At 36.2% G+C, this 24,775-nt stretch overlaps 1 protein-coding gene across 1 annotated transcript in view; it reads right to left on the reverse strand.

Moving 5' to 3' along the window:
• Nucleotides 1-24,775, reverse strand: part of Ccser1 (coiled-coil serine rich protein 1) — a 1,141,328-nt gene that overhangs the window by 811,003 nt on the left and 305,550 nt on the right. The window contains exon 5 of the mRNA XM_029569084.1: nucleotides 23,596-23,713. Within this exon, the coding sequence (XP_029424944.1) occupies nucleotides 23,596-23,713 (118 nt within the window). The remainder of the gene's footprint in view (nucleotides 1-23,595; nucleotides 23,714-24,775) is intronic.

Raw genomic sequence — 24,775 nt, forward strand, 5'->3', positions numbered from 1 at the left:
AATCAGAGCCTAACATGAACAAAGAAAATGAGGATGCTATGCCTTTAAATACCAGCATTTTTCTGAATTACAGTCTTTAAAAGGCCAAAATAGCAATCTGAACACAGAGGCTCTGGAAGGAAGGGAATGACTCCTGTATCACATTGACATGTGCATTACTCTGATTCCAGGTACTTAGCAACACTGCGGTTTTAATATCTAATTGTTCTTAAAAATGACTAATTTGATCCATCCATGCTGGTGGGTCCTTAGAATGTTTTATTGAGTTTTTGAGAATTCATAAAATGGATTTTGATCATATTTAGACCCCCTCCCAGTTAATACCCTCACCCTACTACACCCCACACTGACTTCATGTCATCTGTTATTTTATAGACTATGGAGTCTAGTTTGTGCTCCCTAAAGGCTCTGCAGTGTGGAGTCCTGTCTCTGGAGTCTTATCTACCTACCCAATGTCAAATTCTTAAAGAAAACTGACCTTCCCTGTTTCATTAGCTATCAATTGCCAAGTTAGTTCCTCATCTAGGGCTAGGAGTTCTTCACCTCCCGACTCTTTTGTCTGGCTTGTGTTTCTCAGGTCTTGTGCATGCTCTTGGAAAGCTCTGTGTGTTCATATGTGCAACTGCCCTATTGTTTCAGAAAAACACAATTTCCTGGTATTCCTCCACCACCTTTGGGTCTTTCAATAGTTCTACCTCCTCTTCCACAATTGAACTTTTGGAAGAGAGTGAAATATAGGTGTCCACTTGATAGCTGAAAACTCCACAGTATCTTAGGAGTCAGTTTAATGCTACATCCATTTAGCAGAATAATAGTAGGTTCTTGTCTATGGTCTATGATCAGGTTTTTGGAACTGATACAATGCCCGGCAAGGGTTCCATCTTGTGAAGTTGGCCTTAAATCCAATCAATGCTGGATAAGACTGATGATTACTTTCCTCTTCTGGTGGCAAACATAGCACTTTCCAGTACTATGAAAGCTAGCCAGTAAAGACGAAGCTTCGAGATCAGCACCAGCTTGAATGAGTCATTTATGTAGTATCTTTGCCAACAGGGTCTCATCTTTGCCACAACAGGGTCTCATCAACAAGTTCTGATGGGTAACCAAGAGCAAAGGCAATAGTCAATATTGTGGGAGAGTCTAGAGGAATTCCAAGTGCAGTTTCTTCTGAGACTTAAGACACTCTTAACTGTGAGCCCTTGTAAAACCAAAATACAAGTGGCTTCAATGGCACTACCAATGGAAGGAGAAAGGACACAGCAAGGAAAGGTCAGACCAAATCAAGACTAAACCCGGCAGGTAATACCAAACCACGCCTGGCATCATTTGAGCTCCACTGGGCTTACCCACTCATCAGCTATTTGCCTGTGGACTCTCTCCAGTATCTTCTCTAGTTGCCGCCTGCAGTTTTCCTCGGCAAATGTTCTACAGTAGAATCACCTCAGTATCCAGAGGTCTCCGTTCTAACTTACTTTTCACCTTCATAGCTCCATGCAAAGTCCTCTTAGGAGCTTCGTCGGGTATTCCAAACCTGCTACATATTGCCTGGCCTTTGTCACTTTGTAGGACTTTGGTAGACGTCTCTGTGGAACTTCACTCGTAAATTCTTCATACCTATTAAACCAGTACCACATAGGTATACTGCGAGTGCAAGATGGAACCTGTCCCTCTTGTGCCACGGCTGCAGTGCTCACTATCCTTTATGACCAAACCTGGAAGAACACTTCTCTAAGCAGCCATTTGCCAGTGGGGTACCCTGAAAGCTCAGACTTTTCAGGTAGTCTCTTAACTAGCTGCAGTTACACCCTGGAGCTCTCCACAGGTAACGCCTTGCCTTTCCTGGCTCTCTTTAATATCACTAGTCTCTTTTACAATTACAGATGCTTTGTATGCAGCTGCTTCCATGAGAACTTTAAGCTCACTCATCATGCTGCATGTTGGCACACTGCACAGTTGTCATCTATCTGATCCACTTGCTACCATCTCACTGCAAACCTTGATGAAGAGGACAGAGCAGTAACCATTGCACAGCCCAGATGCTATCCTGTCTTGAAAATGTCCCCCACAAAACAACATATTCCATGATTTTTAAATTGTGTCTCATTCATATTTTCTGGGCAATGGCAGAATGCAACTAGATTCTTTGCCAAAACACAGCCAAAATTGTCATTAGCTATATTTTGCTCCTAAAAGAGTCCTTATATTGATTTTTACAATTTTGATATTTTTCATAAGGAATCATAACAAATATTAATGATATACATTGTTTCTTGTTCTTTATGTTTCATGAACTTTCTTTGGGGTTTCTTTAGTTTCAATACATTTGAAGAAAACTATTGTTTGAATGAGCCATGGTGATTGAAGCATGTTTGACTAAAATGGCCAACGCATACATTAAAAATTAAACATTTTATAAACAAAAATAAACTTTCCAGTTTTTTCCCATGAAAGTTTAGAGAACTAGAAATCAGTTACATCTCCATTTACAGGAATAAATCAATTCTAATACAACAGATGCTGCCTTTCATAAATGTATAGTTACCAGTCTCTTCGCCTTCAGTTTCATTTGTGTACTTGGATCGTTGCCCCGTACTGAACGCATTTCTATTAAATTCTAAGTCCTAAATCCAGTATTACTGAGTGAAGTAATTTCAAGTGCAAATTTTTCTATTTTCTTCTTTATAACAAATGTCACAGATCATTTTCTGAAAATGATGCCTTTTGATGCCTTGCACACTGTCCTTCAATAGTTCTGTGATTATCACCAGGAACTAAGGCCATTCTATTAAACTTCTGTAATTGTTGTGACTTCAAGTAGTATCCATTATTTTTCCTTGAATTTCTCTGGACCTATGTTACCTAAATCATGTGTCAGCAATACTGTTGACTTTTTATCAAAAAATGGGTCCCATTTATTCTTTGAGAGATTTATATTTATTTCTAAACTTGGATCAGATAGCCATAATAAAATATTTTGCAAAAGATACTATTTGAAATAATAACTTTACCAAAGACTAAACACTGTGAATTGATGTTAACTTGTTTTATTTTAAATTTCATTTTGATGTCTTTTGGTAGTTAAAGAAATATATATTTGCAATCTAGAACTCCAGACTATATAAATGCGCATCTTTCATATAGGATCTTCATTAACTAGATTTGAAAGTTTATAATCCTGCCCTACACATCCTTATACCTGTTACTAAAAATAATTACATCTTATGACTATGTTATATATTTGTATAATTACAATTGTTAGCCCATTATTTACATTAAATACACATATAAAATTGGTGAGCATTCTTTACATTGGACATGAGTAATCATAATACATTTGGGCTTATTATTTGGTTATAGGAAATAACATAAATTTGCTGACATGAAATACATCATCACCTTTTTCCATCAGTCACTCAGTTGCCCATATGGATGATCGTGTCACTGCAGTCAGCAGTAACTATGTATCAGATGTCTAAAGTATACAGAAGGAACAAGTCTTAGAAAACTCAGAATTGGAAACAATATGCAGCAAATTCATAATAATAGTAAATGCTTCAATGTTTAAAGTTCCATTCTCCAATGACTACCACCTCAGATAAGTTTAAGAGATTAACTATCACAATACAAGGTGACAAAAGACAAAAACCTTAAGGGACTTTCCCAACACAGAACTCAACATCTAAATTGGAGGGGAGGAGCTCATACAACATTTAACATTAGTGTTTCCACAGAAAAATACCTCAAGGAAAACTGGACCACGTTGTGACAAAATAGAACCTCAAGCCACTTTAGCAGTCAGTTAGTCCAGAAGCAGAAGAACATTGAGAGAAGGTTCAAATCAGGAAGAGTAAATTATGAGAGCCTCTGAACGAAAAACAAATGCTGGAGAAGAGATTCTCTACAGCAAATGTCCAGGCAAAGAGAAACCCAGTCTGTGATTAAGGCAAGGATTCTAAGCATCCAGGAAGCTGTTCAAGAGCTGAGCAAGATAATTATCTTGAACAAACGTCTGCCTAACTCAGACTGGGATCAATGACATGGGCAGTAATCTAGAGGGCTTGGATATAACTGCAGAGTTTTAACTGGTATTTGAAAAAGAAAAAAAAAATCCTTAATAAAAATATCTAGCTAATACTTACTTAGTACCAAATATATACTGACACTTTGCAGACAATATTTTTAAATTCCTTCCAAACAACAAATTGGACATAATTTCCAAATGTATCAGTCTCCAAGATTCTGGGAGATTGTAAAATCTTCTCGGCTTTGTAAGGTCATCAGATTAGAACAACAATTTAGAAGTGGAAATCAATCCCTTAACAAGCTCTTCTTGCATGCTTTTAGAAGAATGCTCCCTTTCAAGACTGAGCACCTGGCCACTGTCATGTATCTTTCTTCAGTTCACTGTACAGAGGGAGAATCTCCAGGGGTCATATTAGCTCTCTTTGAGGACTTAAGTAAGATAAGACTGAGACACAAAATACAAAAATTATTGCTTAATTCTTGAAGTTGCATTCTATATCTCCATGTAGATGTATCACTGTCTTTCTCTAGTGTGTGGGTGTTATGGAAGATGTATAATATACAAAAACATGAATCAAGACAGTAGGCTACTTGAAAGAAACGAAAGTTGAACAATGACTTGTGTTATCAGAGAAAACTTAACCATGAATTCAGAAAATTATCTACCCATATCATTATGAATCCCAGAACACAATAAAATAGATGACATTCTCATTATCCTTGTATTTGTTATGTAAGTAGCTATATTTATGATTCTGTGTAGAGAAGAAAAATCTACAGTACAATAAAAGATTCTCTAGTAGCTGCTTATAAAATTGATCCGCCATCAAACGCTCTCCTTCATCCTATCCCCATCTTCCTCAAAGCAAGGTGTGTAAAAAAAATGATTTTACACTAGTTGATGATCTGAAAAGGCTTTCGGTAAAATGAACAAAATCCTAGCATATTTTTAAAAAATATTTTATGTATTAAAAGATAACCCTCTATACTGTTTGAAATATTATGCCTGCCCAAAAGTTACAGCTTCAACTCACGTACTAAAAAATATAAGATAACCATTTTCATGGTGTTTCATGAGACTCCCCCTATTTAAAAGTCTTGGACTAGAAAGAACTTAAATGATTTTGAGTCCTCTCACTCATCTTAAATGGCCATCAAGATGGTAACTTAGGAACAGAAATCCACAGACACCAAACATGTCCGTGTTTTTCCTATGTGGTGCACTTTTCTGAACACTACAGGCTGCACACATCATTCCTTATGAGACCAATTCCTTGATCCTGGGCTCATATCTCTACTGTCATTAATAAAACATGAGATTAAATATTCATCCCCTCCATCTACTATCCCCTACATGTTAATGAACAATTATTTGAATCTGACAATATTCTAAGTTCTTCAGATGGATTAGTGAATAAACACAACAGGCCTTGCCTTTCTCAAATTAAAATATCTTTTAATAAGTACAAAAAAACACAAGTGTATAGGAAGAAGAATATTGTTTTGTAAAGAGAGAAAATGATCATCAGCCTTCAAAATTCCAATGGAAGGGCATTTGTGACCTACTTAAAGAAGCTTTTATAGTGAGGAGAACACCTAAAGAAAGTCTCAGAAGACTAAAGATAAAAGGCTACTGTGCTCTTTTCAAGAAAATAAACAGAAAGTATGGTTGTACTGATTAGTATAACAGAATGGCCTCATAAAATATCTTAAAGGATAAGAATCTGTCATTTAACATCCAACATAAGTCCAGTAAGCAGAGGTTCCACTGGGATCTTTACTGAGTGTTAATTTGTTTCTTAAAGTGTAGTATTGTACTTGAAAATACACTGAAAATATTTCCAGAATCCCTTGGCTGAATTCGCATTCTTTCTAGTTGTCTACAACTCACAGACCCACATGAAGATAAAAACATAACATACAGCAATAAGGTTTCTGTATAAATATAACCAGCAAAGCCTTAGACCAAATGTGATTCATCACTTGTGACAAGCATTGTTTCCAAAGCAGAAGGGAGCTATTGTAAGAGATGAAGACTGCAGCTGCAGACACTTTCAAGGCCCAAACGTGGAGTAGGTGTGAGGCACACCTTGAGGTGACAGGGGGAAAAGTGCAGGGAAGTCCAACAGAAGGAAGAGTGAGGAGAAAAGTTTGCAGACAGCAACCCAGGCCAGGGCTTTGCTGAGATGTAAGGATTCAATGTCAAGGGTCTTTACAGAGGAAGCCAAAACAGTTCACAATTGTCAAAGGTTGGGTTAGAAAAGAATACTTGGAGGAAGCTCTCACTAAGAAGAAAAGAATATCTGGCAACTGTCTGAGATTTGTGGGGGAAAGAGAGGACTAGTGTACTGAGAACAGTCCCTGGTATTAGAGCCTAGGACTTTTATTCTGAAAGGACTGGCTGAATATGAACATACACCATGGCTGATTGGGTTCTCTGTTTATGTGGTAAAATACATAGTGGGAAACTACAAAATATAGAGCACAAAACCCAACCTCGTAGTTTTAAAAGTTATTTAGAATGGGACATAAATTAACACTAGCCAGTGTAGCGTTATGAGTTGAAAATTCAACAGAAGAAGAAAAATGAATTCCAGGCTTGAGTAAAAGAAGGTTTGTATTAGAAAAGTAAAAGATCGTTAAAAAAGTAAAAGTAAAAGAGATGTTAAAGACTATTAACACACTTGGAAAATAAAATACAGGTAGGAGGATCAAGAGTTCAAGATTATCCTCAACTACAGGATGAATCCCCATTCAGCAAGTCTGTATAACATAAAAGTTAGAAGTTAGCTATTTTTAAATATGAAGTTCTAAGGCATTATGTCCACCCATACTGTTGTGCAAACATTACCACTGTGATGGTTAATTGTGGTCGTCAGCTTGAATGGATCCTGAATCCACTAAAAGGCAACTTGCTAGGGATTTATGTGAGGAATTTTCTTGGTGAGATTATTTGAAGTCAGATAACCTACACTAAAAGTAGGGGACCCCTGGAGGCAGTCCCAGGAATGAGGAAGTATGAAGGAAGCTGTACTTTGCCTGCTTGCCTTACTCTCACTGCCAAGTTCATCTACTCTGTTGCTGTTGCCGCTGCTGCTGCTACATGCATTCACTGTACATGCGACTATTGTGCTTCTCCAAGTATCCTTCCATGCTACATTCATTCACTGCACACGCCACTGTTGTGTTTCTCCATGCATCCTTCCATGGACACTTGGCTAGTCTCTCCATTCTGATTATTGCATTTGGCTATGTACATAGGTGTACAAACACCTATTCAAATTTGCTTTTTAAAATATCTCATTTATTATTTTAATTTTATGTGTATGAGTATTATTGCTTGCATGTATGTAACTGCACCCATGGTGTACAAAGCCCATGGAGGTCGAAAGAGAGGGTCAGATCTCCCTCTCTGTCTGAATTACAGACAGTTGTTAAGTGCTATGTGGGTGCTGGGAACCAAACCCAGGTACTCTTCAAGAGCAGCCAGTGCTCTTAACTCTGAGTAATCTCTCAAGCCCCTCAAGCTTTTTTAAAAAACCATTCTGTGCAGTTATGTGTGCTGTGCAGAGAACTGTACAAGCCTTCATGTATTTTCATGTAGGATTTCTATCAGGTTTTATTTCTAATAGATTTTTTGAGAATTTCATACAATGCATTTTGGTCATATTCAGACCCACTCCCCTATCTCTATCCATACCTTACTAACCCCTGACTGATTTCATGTACTATAACTATTTTTTTAAAGGTCTATTGAATCTAGTTTGTAACCTCAAATACTCTTTAGATGGGTCCATCCCCTAGAGCCTGGTCAACCTACTCAGAGTCACATCCTTAAAGAAAACTGACTCCCGCTATCCCAGAAGCCATTGGTTTCCAGTACTTTCTCAGGTAGGGTTGGGGATTTTTACCCATATCCACACTTATATGTTGGAAATCTGTCTACCTTGAGCTTACATAAATCTTATCCATGTTGTCACAACTGCTGTGAGTTCATATAAGTAACTGCCCAGCTGTCTGGAAGACACTGATTCCCTGTGTCTTCCATCGCCTCTGGCTCTTCTTTTGATGTCTCTAAGAGCTTTTATTTTAAAGATAATGAAATCCTGTCAAACTTTATCTAAAAATACTTATCATATATGGTCACCTGTTTTCACATAAGGAATTAAATTTTTCATAGTTTTCTCAAATAAGATAGTTTAAAAATAGTATTTTTACATTTAACATCTCTGCTTTCAGGTTACTTATTTATCTTATTTGGTGGCTTTAATATAGTTGGAAAATGTTATTACTATGAAGTAGTAATTTTGTTGTCTTTATGAGTAGAAATACTACTTTGCAACACAATGCATGATATTTGTAGAATTTAAATACCATCATATATATATAATGCCAATACATGCTTATATACTTCATAAGTAATTGGAATATATAATTCTAATATCATCATGTAACTAAATGCTTAATGAAATTTTTGGAACAGGATGAAAGACCAGTGCTTGATATCTGTATAACAAGACCAGGTAATCTGATTTTTAAATTAAAATAATGAGTTACATCACGATCATTTGAATGATCTAAAAGTAATGCAGTATTGTGACTGGCATTCTTCCTGGTAGCATAAAACACAGATGCATGAATTAAGAAAAGAAGAAAAACATAAATATCTCCCTAATGAATGTTATATTCTAAGTGTTATGTGTCTAGTTTTTAATGTTGATTTATTATTTATAAATCAAAAGATTATTGATTGGAGAGAAAGAGAGAGAACTCTCTCTGCCCTCAAAGCTTGTGCAATTTTTCTACCCTTGGCAAACTTTCACTGAGTCAACATTGGTAATGCAGGGAACAGAACTCTGCCCCTTCTAGCACAAAGTAGATGGAACTCATGGAATATACTTTGGGTTTCTCAAGGCTGGAAAGGAAAACAGAGCAGCATGGCTGCCCTTAGGGCCACCCAGCAGCGCAGAGTGTTGACTACAAGGCCACTTCCTCAACTCATTTCCTAGGGAATACTGAAACAGTCACAGAATTCTCTTCAGGGCCCCTAGGTCACAAAAGGACATTTAGAATGTATCCACCTTGTTAAGAAGACAGTTACCACAAAATGCACTGTGACATGCTACTGTAGTATTCCCACAGCCACCAGAACAGAGTTACTTCCAGCTAATTTCAAGTACTGAGTAGCTTCTAGTATCTTTCTCCTGCTCCATGAGCGCTACAGTTATGGAAGAAAATGTCATCAATAACAGAAATAGAGTTAATAAGTCATTCCTTGTTCTGTTTTTCTTTCTAAAGGATTTATGGTACATAAATCTCATAGCCATAAAACTTAGTCACATATTCAATTTTAAGTTAAATGGTCATTTGCTTTGTGGGAATTTCAAACTGCCCAGTAATTAATGGTGTAAAACATGCAGAGAGCACATTACATTTTAATCAGAGGTTGGCTGTCCAATACCAAGAACCTGATTCTCATTACATTTTTCTTATGTTATCTATTTTCCGAAGTAAATGGGCATTCATTTTTAAAGGCTTTCCACCTTGTTTCTTATTCCAATTAAATGATAAAGCATGTATGTACAGTGTGATATAATGCAATAACTTCCTGTTTCGATTTTTAACTAAACAGCACATTTCTCTTAAACATGATTTCTAAATGCCAACAGAGAAAATAAGATTACTTCTTTAGCATTTTTTCATCATTCCATTAATACTGGATTACATCAAGTAGTTGAGATTTTTCCATAGGAATTTATAATTCAACAGAAATAATACCCATGGGAGAGAAAAAGAATATAAACATAATTCAGTGCATTTGATTTGTCTAGTTTTGATTCTTAGTAGTTACACATATAACTTAGTCTATACATTATCCAGTTAAATCAAATTATGATAGAATGGAACAAAAGATAAAAGATCAATGCACAGTGTAATGAAAGGAAAATGACATACTCCAATCTGTGGGGTGTCAGAAGACACTGGGTCCTCAGACCGATACAAACCTGTTAGAACTGTTTCAGCATCACAGAAGCATTTAAAATAAAAAATAGTACACATTCACCAACATTTATGTATAGTTGGCTATTTCATCAAATGTTTTGCATGTACACAAGTTAAAGAAATGTTTAAATAGAACTTAAATGGATGAAGGGATTATATGAAATTAAAAATATTCATTTTAATGTTTTACTTTCAAATAAACAAGTGAGAACAGAGTCAAATGATTTAGTAAATGTTGGATATTTAGAGAATGAAAGAGTTGGGACCTAGATCCCAATATGTGTCTTTCATTTATGTCCATTGCATCATATGCAATAGTTGTTACAACTTCTTTAGTTTCTTCATCTCCTGCATAGAAAAGGGATACTATTTAACTCACTACAGTCAAACACAATTGACTATTTGCCTAAAGCTTTTATTTAAACTCCTTTATAAAATTTCCAAATAGCAATTTACAAAAATATGCTAATGTTCAGAAATCACACAAGTCCTACATACTTACCCTTTAGAAAAAAATACTGAGTCATTTGAGTATGAATGAAAGTCAAAAATAAAAGACAGAATTGTCTTCCGTAACAGGGAAATATAGTCATCTCCAGAGTGAGATTATAGCTAGTGTAGAGTCGCTGACACACAGAAAAATGAAAACTAATTAATACAGAACATGTTACCCTCTGAAGATCTTGTACCTCATTCTTTCTAGATTAAAAATTAAAATCTATCTTATTACTGAACAATTTTGTAATAATTAGACAAGTATGTTATGCCTTAATTATCTTTAGCTAAATGTACCATTTGTAAAACAAATATGTGATCATAGTAAAATGCAGTTGACCTTGCTCAAAATGAGTTCTCGGAATTGGGAGGATTCTGAAAATTGCTGGTTCCTATCTGAAATGTTTATGCCCATCTACATCACTCCTACAGAATTCACACATGAAGTTTCCAGTGACTATAAATTTCCTCCAGTTCCTCCTTGTTATAAAATCCCCTTATATTATGATCCACTTTTTAAAAATAACTTAAGGAAAATCATCACTGAGCTCCATACATGTTATTATTTCTGATCTCATGGATAAAATAATAAGCTGAATTCTATAAAATAGTGAATGTCACAATGATAAATCTGAATTCTTTTGAAGACATTCTATTTGGTGCACTGTCTTACACTGTTTAATAAAGTATGTGAAATATTAGTTTGATACATAAGTTGAGGAGAAAACCTGGTTATTTTCCTCATCTTATATATCATTTCTCCAGTTTCTTAGGTGTCTGCTTATTCTATGACAAAATATTTTTGGTCTTTCGAACGATATTTATAACTTTTATTTTACATGTATGAGTGCATTGTCTACATGTATGTAAGTGCACCTATGTCATGAAATGTCTTTGAAGAACAGAAGAAGGCAGTGAATTCCCTGGAACTGGACTTAGGGACAGTTGTTAGTTACCATGTGGGTGCTGGGATCTGAACTCAGTTCCTCTGCAAGAACAGTCAGTGCTCTTAACCACTGAGGTGTCTCTCCATCCAGCTCCCACCTTTTTTTCAGTTTTGGGGTTTTTTTTTTTTTTGAGACAGGGCCTCCCTGTAACCCCACCTGCTGCAAAACTTGCTATATTTAGACTAGACTGGCCTTGATCTCTTGAGATCTTCCTGCCTCTGCCTCCTGAATGTTGGGATTAAAGGCATGTGCCACCACACCTAACATTAATTATAGTCTTACTGGAATGAAGTTAATAAAAGCTAGTTTCCAGAGAAATGTCAAAAATAATAAAACTAACATGATAGAGACTTAAAATACACCTAGTGAAATGAATGACACTAAGTAAGAGCAAAGCACTAAAAAGGAGAATAGTTACTTTCTCAGCTCATTTGAAAAATGTAAGCATAAATAAATGCATAGGCACTGACTGATGATAATCAGCAGTGAAGAATGCTTACTTAAATCCTTCTAAATAAATCTGAAGATTTGCATACGCTAATCATATGTAGCATTATTTGCTTATAATGGCATAGATATTTTAGTTTGACAAAGTCTCTGAAAATATCAAAAAGAAATGTCTATATATTTTGTGCCAAACTCAAAATGTATTAATTAAGATGACTGAAAAGAAAGTACAATTTATTCTTTCACACAGAGTCATCTTGGACAAGTTAATTAATTTCTGCATGCCATTATTTCCTGAGCTGTAACCTGTGAGTAATTATAGCACATACTATTGTTGGAAGAGAGCCTTAAATGAGGTAATATATGTAAGCTTAAGGCAGTACATGACAGATGATACGAACTGTGAAACTGTTGCTGAATACACAAATATATTACTTTAGCAATATATTTTTAAATTCTACTAAGAACCAAAAAACAACTATAGACTGTATAAGTTATGCTCTAAGCACAAGATTATAAAGAGTTGACAGATGACAGAAAAACAGAGGAAGATGGGAAATATCTGCACTGACAAAGCACTTGTGTTGCTGTCTGTTGAGGAACAGTGAATGCAACTAGTTATAATCCTGCCTAAAGGACTCCATGAGTTAATTATTCAAGTGTTATCAGGGACCAAGTAGTCAGTTACTACACAAGCACCATCAACATGGAGAACCTTTAATCCAAAGAGACTTGAGATCATTAGTATTTATAATAATTTCCTCTATAAAAGCTCAAAAAGTAGGCAAGTTTGCATTTTATGAGATGTGTTTCTAAACTTTTATTCACTCTGGAATTTCTGTATTATTAATGTTTGTTTCACAAACATTAAGAGATAGCGTTTAGGAAAAGAGAGTCTTGACCCATCCTCAGTTTTCCTTTTTTAACTTTATTTAGAGACAGGGTCTCCCTGTAGCCTCAGCTGCCCTGCAACTCACTATGTACACGAGGCTGGCCTCAATCTCATAAAACATAATTTAACACATGTGAAAAGATAATACTTGGGTTACAGAGGTATCTCCATCGGCAAAGTGCTCTCCACAGTGTATAGAACTGGAGTTGGATCACCAGCAGCCATGTAACAAGCAGGATGTGGTGGCACCTGCTTTCAATCCCAGCACTAGGAAGACAAAGACAAGAGGATCCCTGAGGTCACCATTCCACTAGCCTCACCTACTCAGCCAGCCCAGGTCTAAGGTGGTCTGCAAGCAAGGTGGAGCTAGCTCTACAGTCTCTGCTGGTGAGTGTAGCAATCACGTTAAATCCAGAAGACAGTATTTCACTGCACTCCTTCCCATCCTCTAGCTCTTACAGCCTTTCCACCACCTCCTCTGTACTGTTCCCTGGGCTCTGAGGGGATAATATAGCTGTTCCCTTTAGGACTAAGTGCTCAGCAGTCACTTATTTTCAGCACTCTGGACAGTTATAGGTCTCTACATTAACTGTTGTCCACTGCAAAAGAAGCTTCCCTGGCAAAGGTTGAGAGTAGCACTAGCCAAAAGATATAATCATAAGTACATATAATCATAAATAAGACCACATACACACAGGACGGGAAAGTAGAAAGGCGTCTAGTTGGGTGTTAGCAGGAGTGAGAAGGGATAAGAGATGATAAGGTGAATATTATCATAATATATTGTATACATGTATTATGAAAATGTCAAAAAAATAAATAAAATCTAAAGGGAGCTCCTGAGCAACAATTCTTGTGGTTAGCTTCTGGCCTCCACATGCATACATGCAAATACACACACCCACCCACACATAGACAAATACACATAGATAGACATGTACATATATACAGAAACAAACTGCTCTCTTTAAAAACAAGCAGATAATCACGTTTCCATAAATGTATTTAAGGAATTACATAAAATCATAAATTCAGGAAACTAGTATATATTTTACATTTTAATGGAACACATATACCTCCTCTTACAAATTTTACAAATGGTACTGAACCTGTTATTTTGTATTGCCTTCCTCTTTGAGCTCAGTTCTATTGTGTTGCATGCTTCAAACTATTTAACCCTATGAACCAAATGATATTATGGTTTTTTTGTCTGCTAGTCACTGTTCCTCAGAGGGGGGAATAGGAAATTAATATGTGACAATATAACTTTTCTTATACTGTCCTTAGATTTACTCTATCCTCTAAATTATGCAATATCTTCAAATGAAATATTCCCCTTATTTGAAAGCTGAATTTTTCTATAGGATGGTGTTTGTGAGGTAGTTAAAAACTGGCCACAAGTCTTCATACATAAATAGAAGCTACTTTCACAGCACTGAGGGTGCACATGCAATCTCTTTCAGTGAGCTGATAAATTTGTATTTATATTACGCTATAAAGAGAACTGCACTGGTGAACTGAAACACTTCAGTCATTTTATCAAGTTGTCCCAACTCATCTGAAAAACAGCACTTGTATGTTCTGTGTACAAAAAAAAAGGCTATCAAAGCAGACACGATGTTACAGCAAGGGTTCTTGACTTGACAGGCCAACAGCACAAGAGACCAAACACTATGATCCACTAAGGAGCAATAAATCGCAGAAAGATAAAATAACAGTGTAATCAATCATGCAGACAAGCTTCTTTGGGGAGTATTTTTAAATTTTTTTATGTTAAAATCTGCTGGTTCTTGAGTAACACTGGTTTCTGATAACAGTCAACTACTATTTTTAGTCTTAATAGTTTTTTATAAGCCAGTAAATTAGAACATTTCTTCCTTAAGGTGATGAAAAGAACATGACATGGAGAGGCAAAGGTAATCCATTCTTTCACAGGAGATCAGTCAACACTGCTTAAATGATTGCCTCCATTTCCCTCCCACTCTTCAATCTCCCTACCCAGGCTGTCTGGCAAGCCTGAGTGTGAATGACCAGGTGTTCCTAGATCTATCCACAAGTGACCAGCCAGTCCTCTACAACCCCTGGGCCATGGGAGGTACAGAGCAAGGGTTGCTTAACAGGAAATACTGGGCACCATGTATTGGAGAAAAAGGCCATTGGTGGATGAGAACCCTTGGGGCTATTGAATCTTTGTGGTGTGGGAAGGGATGTGCCTGCTGGATAAAGGACATAACATAATCTTCTTAAACTCAGAGTTCAAGGTAAGAATCCCAATGTATTTAAGGTCACTGATGCAAAGGAACAGATTCAGGTGTTAGGAGGCTAGAAGCTTATAAAATTCCAAATGATTGTTTTACAGAAAAATTAACATGTAATTAGACAAAAACAAGTACCAAGCTTCTGGTATTCTAGGGACTCAGCAAGGGAAAGCCAGGAAAGGAAGATGGAACTTCCTCAGCCTCACAATCTTAGGTTCCAGTGGTGGTTGGAGGTGCTCAGTCAGTGAGAGAACTTTTAAAGAAGCTTGGCTTAGACACTAGCAAACGGGACACATACGTGAACTCTTCAGGGTTTCCTTCCAGCCAGTATGCTGTAGAGGGAAGCCTCTGCTCCATGTACCTTTTCTCCTCATCCTTTATGAGTTCATCATAGGTGTTGTCCTCCACAGCCAGCTTTGCAACTCAGGGAGCTGATGTTTTAGCAGCTGAGCAATCCTTGTCCTTGCTTTAGATCAGGTGGGCCTGATCCAGGATACAACATTTGCCTTTGTGTTTACAACTGCAGAGAACACACTAGAAACTGCTGGTCCTCTTGAAATCACCTCACTGGGCTTGTGATTAGAAAATGACTCCTCCCAACAACTTCCTCCAAAAACTCTGCACTAGACTTTCATTCAGGAAAGTCTTCCACAGAAAGCTCTTCCTTTATCTCCTCTAACAATCTTTCTACCTTTGGATTAAGGAAAATCAAGAAGTTGTTAGGGTTTTTTTAAGCATGCTTCAGGAAAAAAGTGAGCACAGTCATTCTGGTATCCTGATTCTATCTAATGTGTATCTGAGAATTTAGTGTTTCTCATATGGAAGAGGCACTGAGTGATAGAGGATAAATGAAGGAAAACTATTAATAAAGAATAGTGGAACTTGTATAAAGACACAAGCAGTATGCACTTGTGTTTCTAATGAAAAATCAATAACTAACATAGAAAGGAATTTTATTCCAAGTGCATTTACGTGTGGATATGTGTGACTCATTTGTAGAGTGCCATTTATAATATTCACTAAAATTATGAGAATATAAACTATTACTAATTTAACAACAGTGTTGCCATAATATGATCTGTTTAACATGCATAAAATTAGAAACAATATCTCCTCTACAACTTGCATTGTGCTCTTAGTTTAGCAACTTCTTAATCTGCCACTATTCTTACCTGCGTGCTGGCCAGCTTCACCTGTCACATTTAGTGTCTCCAAGACACACAACCCAGAGCAAGCTCCTGCCAGTAATTCCAGTGGCCACAATGTCTCCAAAACCTGCCCTCCCTTTAGTGGTGCACTGGTGATACTTAATTCGTTCTCTGGAAGAGACTGAAGGCAATGATTTATAGGAAATATCAGTTACATTTATTGTTGAAATGAAAGGATTAATGCATGTCTTTTGGGAAACCTCTAAGTTTCGCCAGGTATAACACCTGCCTATCAACACCAAATCCCCAGAATGAAGCTCAAGACCAAGAACACAGCAACCTCTTTAACATCACCTATGCTAAAAGAATTCAATGAGCACAGGGATGTTTTCAGAAGCCCTTATCATGAAATTCCAATGGACACTCAAATGAACATTTGAAAATTGCCCTGTTCTGACTTTTTTCTAGTTCCCTGTCTAGAATTTGTAATGCTAATTACTCTTTCCTTTACTTCTCCTTCACATCTCCTATTGATTATTCAAGGACTTTCTCTTCCCCTTAGAGATAAGAGTTATGCAATTTGGGAGTCTTTTATATAGACCCATTGAAGGGGTACTCCAATCACCTCACCCTGTGCCCCTGTTCAGCATGGAAGAAGCCAGAGTAGTCTGTGTCCCTCTATTCCCTATTGGCAATTTTGGTAACCCTTTCAGGGGATGGCATGCTAGGAATAGGATGTAGGAATTTGCTAGGCAGTTAGGGTAAAAAGACCCCAAAGAAATGTTGCCAGTTTCTGGGCTAAAAATCAAAAAGTCCTTGGGCCTGTTAGCAACATACACTGTTCTAAAGGCCAAAAAATGCCAAAAACACTTTGGATCTTTTATCTAATTCTTAAAAGATTTTAGGGTTACCTTTTCAGAGAGGGAAATGTTGGAATAGCCAAAAGTGCCATAAAAAATAAATCAATAAAAGAAGAAAGAGTACATGAAGTTATCAAAAAAAAAGCGATGGGGAGATATGGGAGGAGTTAGAGGAGAGGAAGTGGGCATGGATTTGATCAAAACACCTTATGCATGTATGAAATTCTCAATAAATTATTTTTAAAAATTAAAGCATGGTACTTGTCTCCAAAAAAAAATAATTCAATGAGCAATTGTAAGCATATATAAATATTTCCCCACAGGAATGATAACTGGAAAAGAGCTGAAACATATAGTGTGACTACATGTGTGAGTATGTATGTAGTACCATGACAGCTGATGACCATAAAGTTTCACTTCAAGATTTGACTCTTTCTATGCTTATGAGTGAATATTTGAACATTGTATACTATTTAGAATATACACTCTTCTTACATTTTAAATTTTTTCTTCTTTTTTTAAAGAAAGCATCTGATTATATAGCTCAGGGTAGCCTTGAACTCCTGACAATTTTGAGCTACCAGGTATAAGCCACCTTGCCTGGTTTATTTGTTTACCCTTTCTATGGTATTCTGACATGCATAGGTTTAGTCTGTTAAATAAAGTAAAATTCACACTTTTTTCCTGTAATTAAGATTATCCCTAGACAAGAGTAAAGCTCTTGACTCTCTCCTAATATAAAGCACAAAATACAGCTTGCCACCTTAAAAAATTGTAATTTCTTCCTATCATTTTACAATTTTACTCCAAGCAGACATTCCATATCCATGCTCTTCCTGGTTGTGTGTAAAAATGGATAAATGTATCCATTTAATAACAATATCTCAAAATCAATGTTTATCAATCATCATAGTGGAATCAAAAGTTTATAAGAAAGAAATATCTTGTCCATGAAATTCCTCATTGCTTGCAAAATTCTGCAATGATCTACTAGCATGGTAATATAATTAAAATCAATATTCTGAATTTGTGTTCATATGTTTATAATGATATATATCAAGAAAACGATGCAATATTAAGCAAGCACAAGCTTAATTTAACCAAAATCTATATCTGTATTAGGAAGACAGTATATGCTGGCTTTATACTGTGATTTACCATTTCAGAGCATTTTAAAAATCTTTACCTAGGCCAGGCATGGTGGTGCACGCCTTTAATCCCAGCACTCCAGAGGCAGAGGCAGATGGATCTCTGTGAGTTCGAGGTCAGCCTGGTCTCCACAGTGAATCCAGGACAGCTGGGGCTACAGGGGAGACCCTATCTCAAAAAGACCAAAAAAAAAAAAATCTTTACCTAGATATAATATTATCAAAAGTATATTTTCTTATATCTTTTTTTGCTATATATAATCTTACATATTCTGAAGTCTTTATATAAAGAAAATTATTCTAGTTCTACTTAGCAAGAATTTTGCTAAGTTTAAAATTATATGACTATAATTCTGTTTCAGAGGTTCAGAGGTTGATGAATTTGTACAAGACTGCACAGTTAGGGGGACAAAATATTTAAAGAAGTAATCCCATCCAGAATTTAAAAAGATAATATGTGTTCAAGACCAGCTTCTCAACTAACAGAAATGAAATTCTCAGTATTATATTAAGAGCTATTATTTATGCATGTGTTTCAGTTCCAGGAAATAAAAATATAAAAACTAATAACATGCAGAGCTCTGGGAACTTCATCTCTAAAAACATGAAAATACTTCTTAGTTAATATACTTGCTGTGAAAATAATTATAAAATGTATATATTTTCGGAGCTGGAAAGATGGTTCAGTGCTTAGGAGCACTGGCTGCTCTTGCAGAGGACCCGGATTCAATTCCAGCACCCACATAGCAGCCAACAACCATTCTTAACTCCAGTTGTAGGAGAATCTGATGCCCTCTTCTGACCTCCGTAGGCAGTGCATAACACAGGTAATACAGTGCAGGCAATACGCTCATATACATAAAATAAAAATAATAAATAAAATATTTTAACAAAAAGTATATATCTTTGCCTTTCCATTATGTTTATTATGAGGTAAGTGAATAAGGCCAACAAAACAAGGTAAGGGAAATTTGATATACTGTCTCCCAACAGTACACATTAAATAACATAAAATAAGTTGGTTAAAATACATGAAAAATAAGTTATGAATATTGTACTTTAGTGTTTTAGTATTTATAATTTAATTTAACGAAAATTCTGGCTTCCAAAGTGGATACTGAAAGCATCACCTGCTTTGAGCACGCATTCCTCTTATTTCTCTCATTTGTTTTGGTCCTAATTTATCAATATTATCAAAATTCCAAATGCATAAACACCTTTACCCCTCAATTTAACTGTAGCTTCCTGCCTCAAATGATTGATAAATACTTCGGGGTGCAGGTGTTGCTTCAGAACGGTTGTGTCAAACAGAACCAATCAGAGCAGGCAGCACTCAATGCTTTCATTAAGAGAAACAAGCTTTGTCCGCTGATGTGTCGGAAAGATAAACATCTGTCTCAGCTGCTGCTGAAACTCTGCCACCATCTGAGAAACGTCCTAGAAAATGGGAGCTGCAGGCCAGAGAGCAAAGTAAACAGATGCAGATAAACTGGTCCCCAAGAGTGCTGTTTAAACACGAAAACCTATGACATCTAAAATTCTACTTGATACTTTTAATAGCATGATCCAGTAACCACTACTGCCCTTGATTTCGCTGAAGTCAGTTTTCTTTGGTGTTCTCTCACCGGAAATCAAGAATTCTGAGCTACTATCTCCTATTCATGTTGTGCTTTTCCATCTGCTTACACCTAACATTTAATTTTCAAAATAATTTCTATGAATGAGAGAAAGGTCATACATAATTTCTGTTTGTTAGATGACTTCATGGGTTAAACCCAGAAGATACATGTTGGAAAATACCTGACTGACTTCCTTAGGATCACAATAGAAAATTAATGTTAGAAAAACATGAGCTGAGTTTGGCTTCCAGATCAGTTGGAATGGTAGGAAAAATATAATGCAAACATTAACCGAGCCATGGATAACGGACTGAAGGTGTGATAAGGAAGGAAACGTCAAGACTTCAAGAAAAATTGTTGTAGGTTTATGTGGTTATCAAGGTTAGAGATATGATTTTAACATACACAGATCTGGTCATTAATAAATGTATTCTAGTAGGATATATAGTTAGACGACAGCTTCACTGCATTCAAAAGGTTCTACATAGGAACATCTACAATGCTGACATTTGAAGTTGTGACAGGGCACTGGAACTAGTTCCATATGGATTAGTAGTATCAGGACCTTCACAGTGTCCCTTGACATCACCTTCATGGCATAGGGATTACTGGAACTGACAGCAAAATAAAGCATGAAAAGATACATGTTCAAAACTCATATACAAGTTTTACTAAAACAGATTTTAACCATGGTCTCTAACTCAAAAAAAAAAAAAAAAGACAACACCAATAAAATCTACATGAACTAATAATATTGTTGGGGAAGAGTATTCTAATGTGAGTAGATTCTAAGACCCCAGGGGAGTCTCAGATTGAACAGAGGAAAGGGATGTGTGCAAACACACACATACACACATAAATGTACAAGCACACACATACACACATACCTACACACACCACACAAACACACCACACACACACACACACACACACACACACATACACAGACACAGAGTAAGAGACAGGACTGTTTATGGAATAGCTAAAGACAAGGAAAAAGGACATGTAGGTTAATACTTCAACTTTCATTGTCAAAATCCTTGAAAAAAATCTAAACATTTAAGATCCATGTCACAACTATATAGGTCACTTATTTAAACTCATAAACATATTGCAGGACAATGCATTTGAGCTTTCTAATGTAACTCTGGGCAAAAATGAGATGTAATTTTTCTTTCTTTTAAACAGCAACAACAACAACAACAACAAAGACTACCAGAACCTAAAATCTCCACCACATTAAGAGCGGTCAAATTGTTCTCACTTTCAGATTGCATTAAAACTGAATTACAATCATTACTTTCTGAATTGGTCGGTATTTCTTTTCCCCTTAATGGAAATATTAATACTGAATATCTTCATGCAATCAAGTACATATATTGCTCCATTTGATTCAATATTATTGACTGTAACATTAAGGGATTTTCTAATTGATTTCACAGAGTATTGAACATGACCATGTCCTAGGAAATTCTGTTTGAGGAGCTTATTACCCAGTAGAAAGACAGACAACATGCAAACAAACACAATCCATTGTAACCCAGAAGGATTGTCTCAGATGTGCCAAGGACCCTGCCCTTGGGAATGTGCAGTCCAGCAGCAGGGGCAGACAGCACACATGTCACACATCACCACATATCAACACATACTGCATAACTTACATTAGCATGTCACTACATGTTGCACATCATCATATATCACCATACACCATGTACCATCACATGTCACACATCATCACATATTATCACGTAGTAAAACTCTCCTCGCAGAGACATTAAAGCAGGTGTGATCCTGTTCTCCCTGGGAAATCAGCACCAGTTTTTTTCCCTTCAGACATGCAATGCTTTACAGAAGTGACTGTATTTTAATATTTTCTGTCCACATATATTTATCATGAATTTAACCAGAGACAGCTTGTGTCGTTACTTAAAGAATAAAAATATACATACTACAAATGTTTTACTTTTTAAAGTCTTTTCATTGAACATAAACATATACTCAGAAATATGTATGCACATATCATAAACTTGCAACATGTCAAATATTCACAAAATAAATGCACATGCTACCAGTACACAGATCAAGAAGGGAAACACTGCGCCAGAAAGTCTTATGCTTCTACCAGGCAACCACAAGGCAAAATGTGTTCAGTGGTGTCGAGTTGTAGTATGTGATAGTTTACCAAAAGAATTTTTTGATGGAAACATAAATTCCTTATATCAATCTAAACCAACTTTAAGCTAAGTAAGAAATTTACAGTACTGTTCATTTTCCAAGTTCTATGCTGGATTTTTTAAAAATTTTTAATAACTACATGATTAGAAGAAGCATTTCATTACAGCTTTAACATATTCAGTAACACACTCCAGAGCAAAAGTACATCTCTTTCAGAAGTGGGTGCAAGTTTCTAGGTTCACAGTTGAATTAATACAGTTATACAATATTGAACTCAGTATACTCCCTATAAGACATAAAATTGAAAGAGTTTTTATGCTGGATTTTTGTCTGCATAAAAATTCATTAGGAACACATTTTTTAAAAGAAATTCATACAAACTGAATCTTGGGCTGGACGCATGGCTCAGCAGTTAAGAGCTCTTGCTGCTCTCTCAAGTGACCTGAGTTTCATTCCATCACCCAAGTGAGGCAGCTCTTAATCAGCTATAACTCCTGCTCCATGGGATCCAAAGCCCTCTTCTGGCACCTGATGGTACACACACACACACACACACACACACACACACACACACACACAGATTCCATTTTAGACCACTAAACTCATGCAGCTCTGGAATCAGTAGCCTAAAATCACTATATGCACAATCACAATCACAGTATACTTGTTCTGCTTGCTACTCATGGCTTAAAAAATTGGGGGGGGGTGGCTATGGGAGGTTGCCATTTGGGATGCGGGTATAAAGATGAGTAAGATTGGGATTTTCTGTATGGAATACACAAAAAATTCAATAAATTAAAAAATGAGTTATATTTGAGGAAGAAGCATAAAAATTTGCTTCATGTTAATTAGTAGATATGAAAAATATTAACATTGAAATGTACCTGATGAATTTATATCCATGTTCAGGTGCCAAGGATCTCAGAAAGTAACTGACTATGACTAGTAATAACCAGATACATAGCGATTAGGGTTTATACTGAGTACAATAATGTATAACTGTATTAATTCAACACTGTGAACCTAAAATCTTACAGCCAATTTTGAAAGAGATGCATCTGTGCCCTGGAAACTGTTATTGATTATACGATGCTGCTATAATGAAATGCTTCTACTAATTATGTGCTTATTAAATAAAATTTTTTAAAAGGTAACAAAATGCTTCTTCTACTAAAATAAAAAAAACTAAAAGAAGTAACAAAATAAAACTATAAGATTAATTCATTTATTTTAATTTTACTTGCATGAGTGTTTTGCCTTCATGTATGTAAAGGTACACATGTATGCAATGCCCATGGGGGCCAGAAGAAAATGCCCACACCTTTAATACCAGTACTCAGGAGGCAGAGGCTAGTGGATCTCTGTGAGTTCAAGGCCAGCCTGGTTTACATACCAAGTTCCAGGCCAGCTGGGGCTGCAGGGAGATCCTGTCTTAAAAAAAAAAAAAAAAAGTTGTGCAAAACAAATTTCTATCCACCCGTACACTGTCAGTTTTACCACACATTATAATTTCTGAGCAGTGATGATTTGATGTTACCTGGATGATACCACAAGCTGTGAAAATGTAGATGAAAACTTACTCTTTGGAAGGCTCAGGGAACTTAGCTTCTTCTGTTTTCTTCATTTCTATTGTTGGCTCCACCGAAGTAAGGACAGCAGCACAGGACATTGCAGAGTGGCAGGAATCCTCCCGGCAAACTGTCATGTTAAAACAGATCACTGTAAATGTAAATGCATGTTCTCAGGTTCCCCTTTTCATTTTTCTATTTTCTGTCAAATTCAGGGGGAATTTCCACCAAAACATTAAATGTCATAAAATTATCCTTAGTTCCTTTCTCATAGCATCTTCTCATCCAGCTGGCTATAGACCTTTGCCAATCTTTCTTCTTTTTACGCCCATGGTGCAAACAGAATTCCTAAGACTTAACAGTTTTAAAAACTAGGTCATGCCTGTGCATTCCATGACTGTTCACAGGAATCCACCTGCTTAATCAAGAACAAAATTAGTAGAATGTGTATTACTATGGGCTACAACCATGTTCTCCGTCAGTCAGCTGCAGCCCACAACTACTCACTGTTCTTATGTTATCAAGTTTTTTGCCTGTCGCTGGTCTTTCTGTAAGCGGGAACACATCTTTTTGTGGTATAGCGTTCACAGGATGCCTTGTTTGTTCAATGGGTGTTTGTAAGCTCTACCTGTGTTAAGCGATGTTGGTTCATTCTTGTGTCTATGTAGCCTTCCCTAGATGAATAAACTAAATTGTTTCTTTTATTGGTAATACATAATATATATGGGTTATTTCCAGTATAAGGCTATTTCAAATTGGCTATAAATATTCTTGTAGTTTATAGCTAGGTATACACATAGACTTGTATCAGAAAAGCATCTAGAAGGTATGATTTTTCATAGGGAATGTCCACATTTGTTTTGGGGGTTGTAGATACCATTGAACTATTAATTTACATTCCCCAAACAGAAATCATTTCATTTGATTCACAACCAGCAAATGCTTGATTTTGCAAGTTTTCACATTAAAATTTTCATTCTACAAGACTAATATATATCATAACAAATTCACACCAATTTAGTTTAAAACAGTACCCACTTATTACTTCAAAGTTCTATACAGCAGAAATCGGAGTGGGCTCAACAAACTTCTTTGACTAGAGTCTTATAAGACTAATATTAAGGTACTAGGTTCACATGGATTATTATCAAAAGTTTCTTTCTGTGAGTCAAAAATAGGCTAGACTCCCAGC

This window comes from Nannospalax galili, unplaced genomic scaffold (genome assembly GCF_000622305.1).
Source record: "Nannospalax galili isolate Female #2095 unplaced genomic scaffold, S.galili_v1.0 scaffold441, whole genome shotgun sequence".
NCBI classification, from domain to species: Eukaryota; Metazoa; Chordata; class Mammalia; order Rodentia; family Spalacidae; genus Nannospalax; species Nannospalax galili.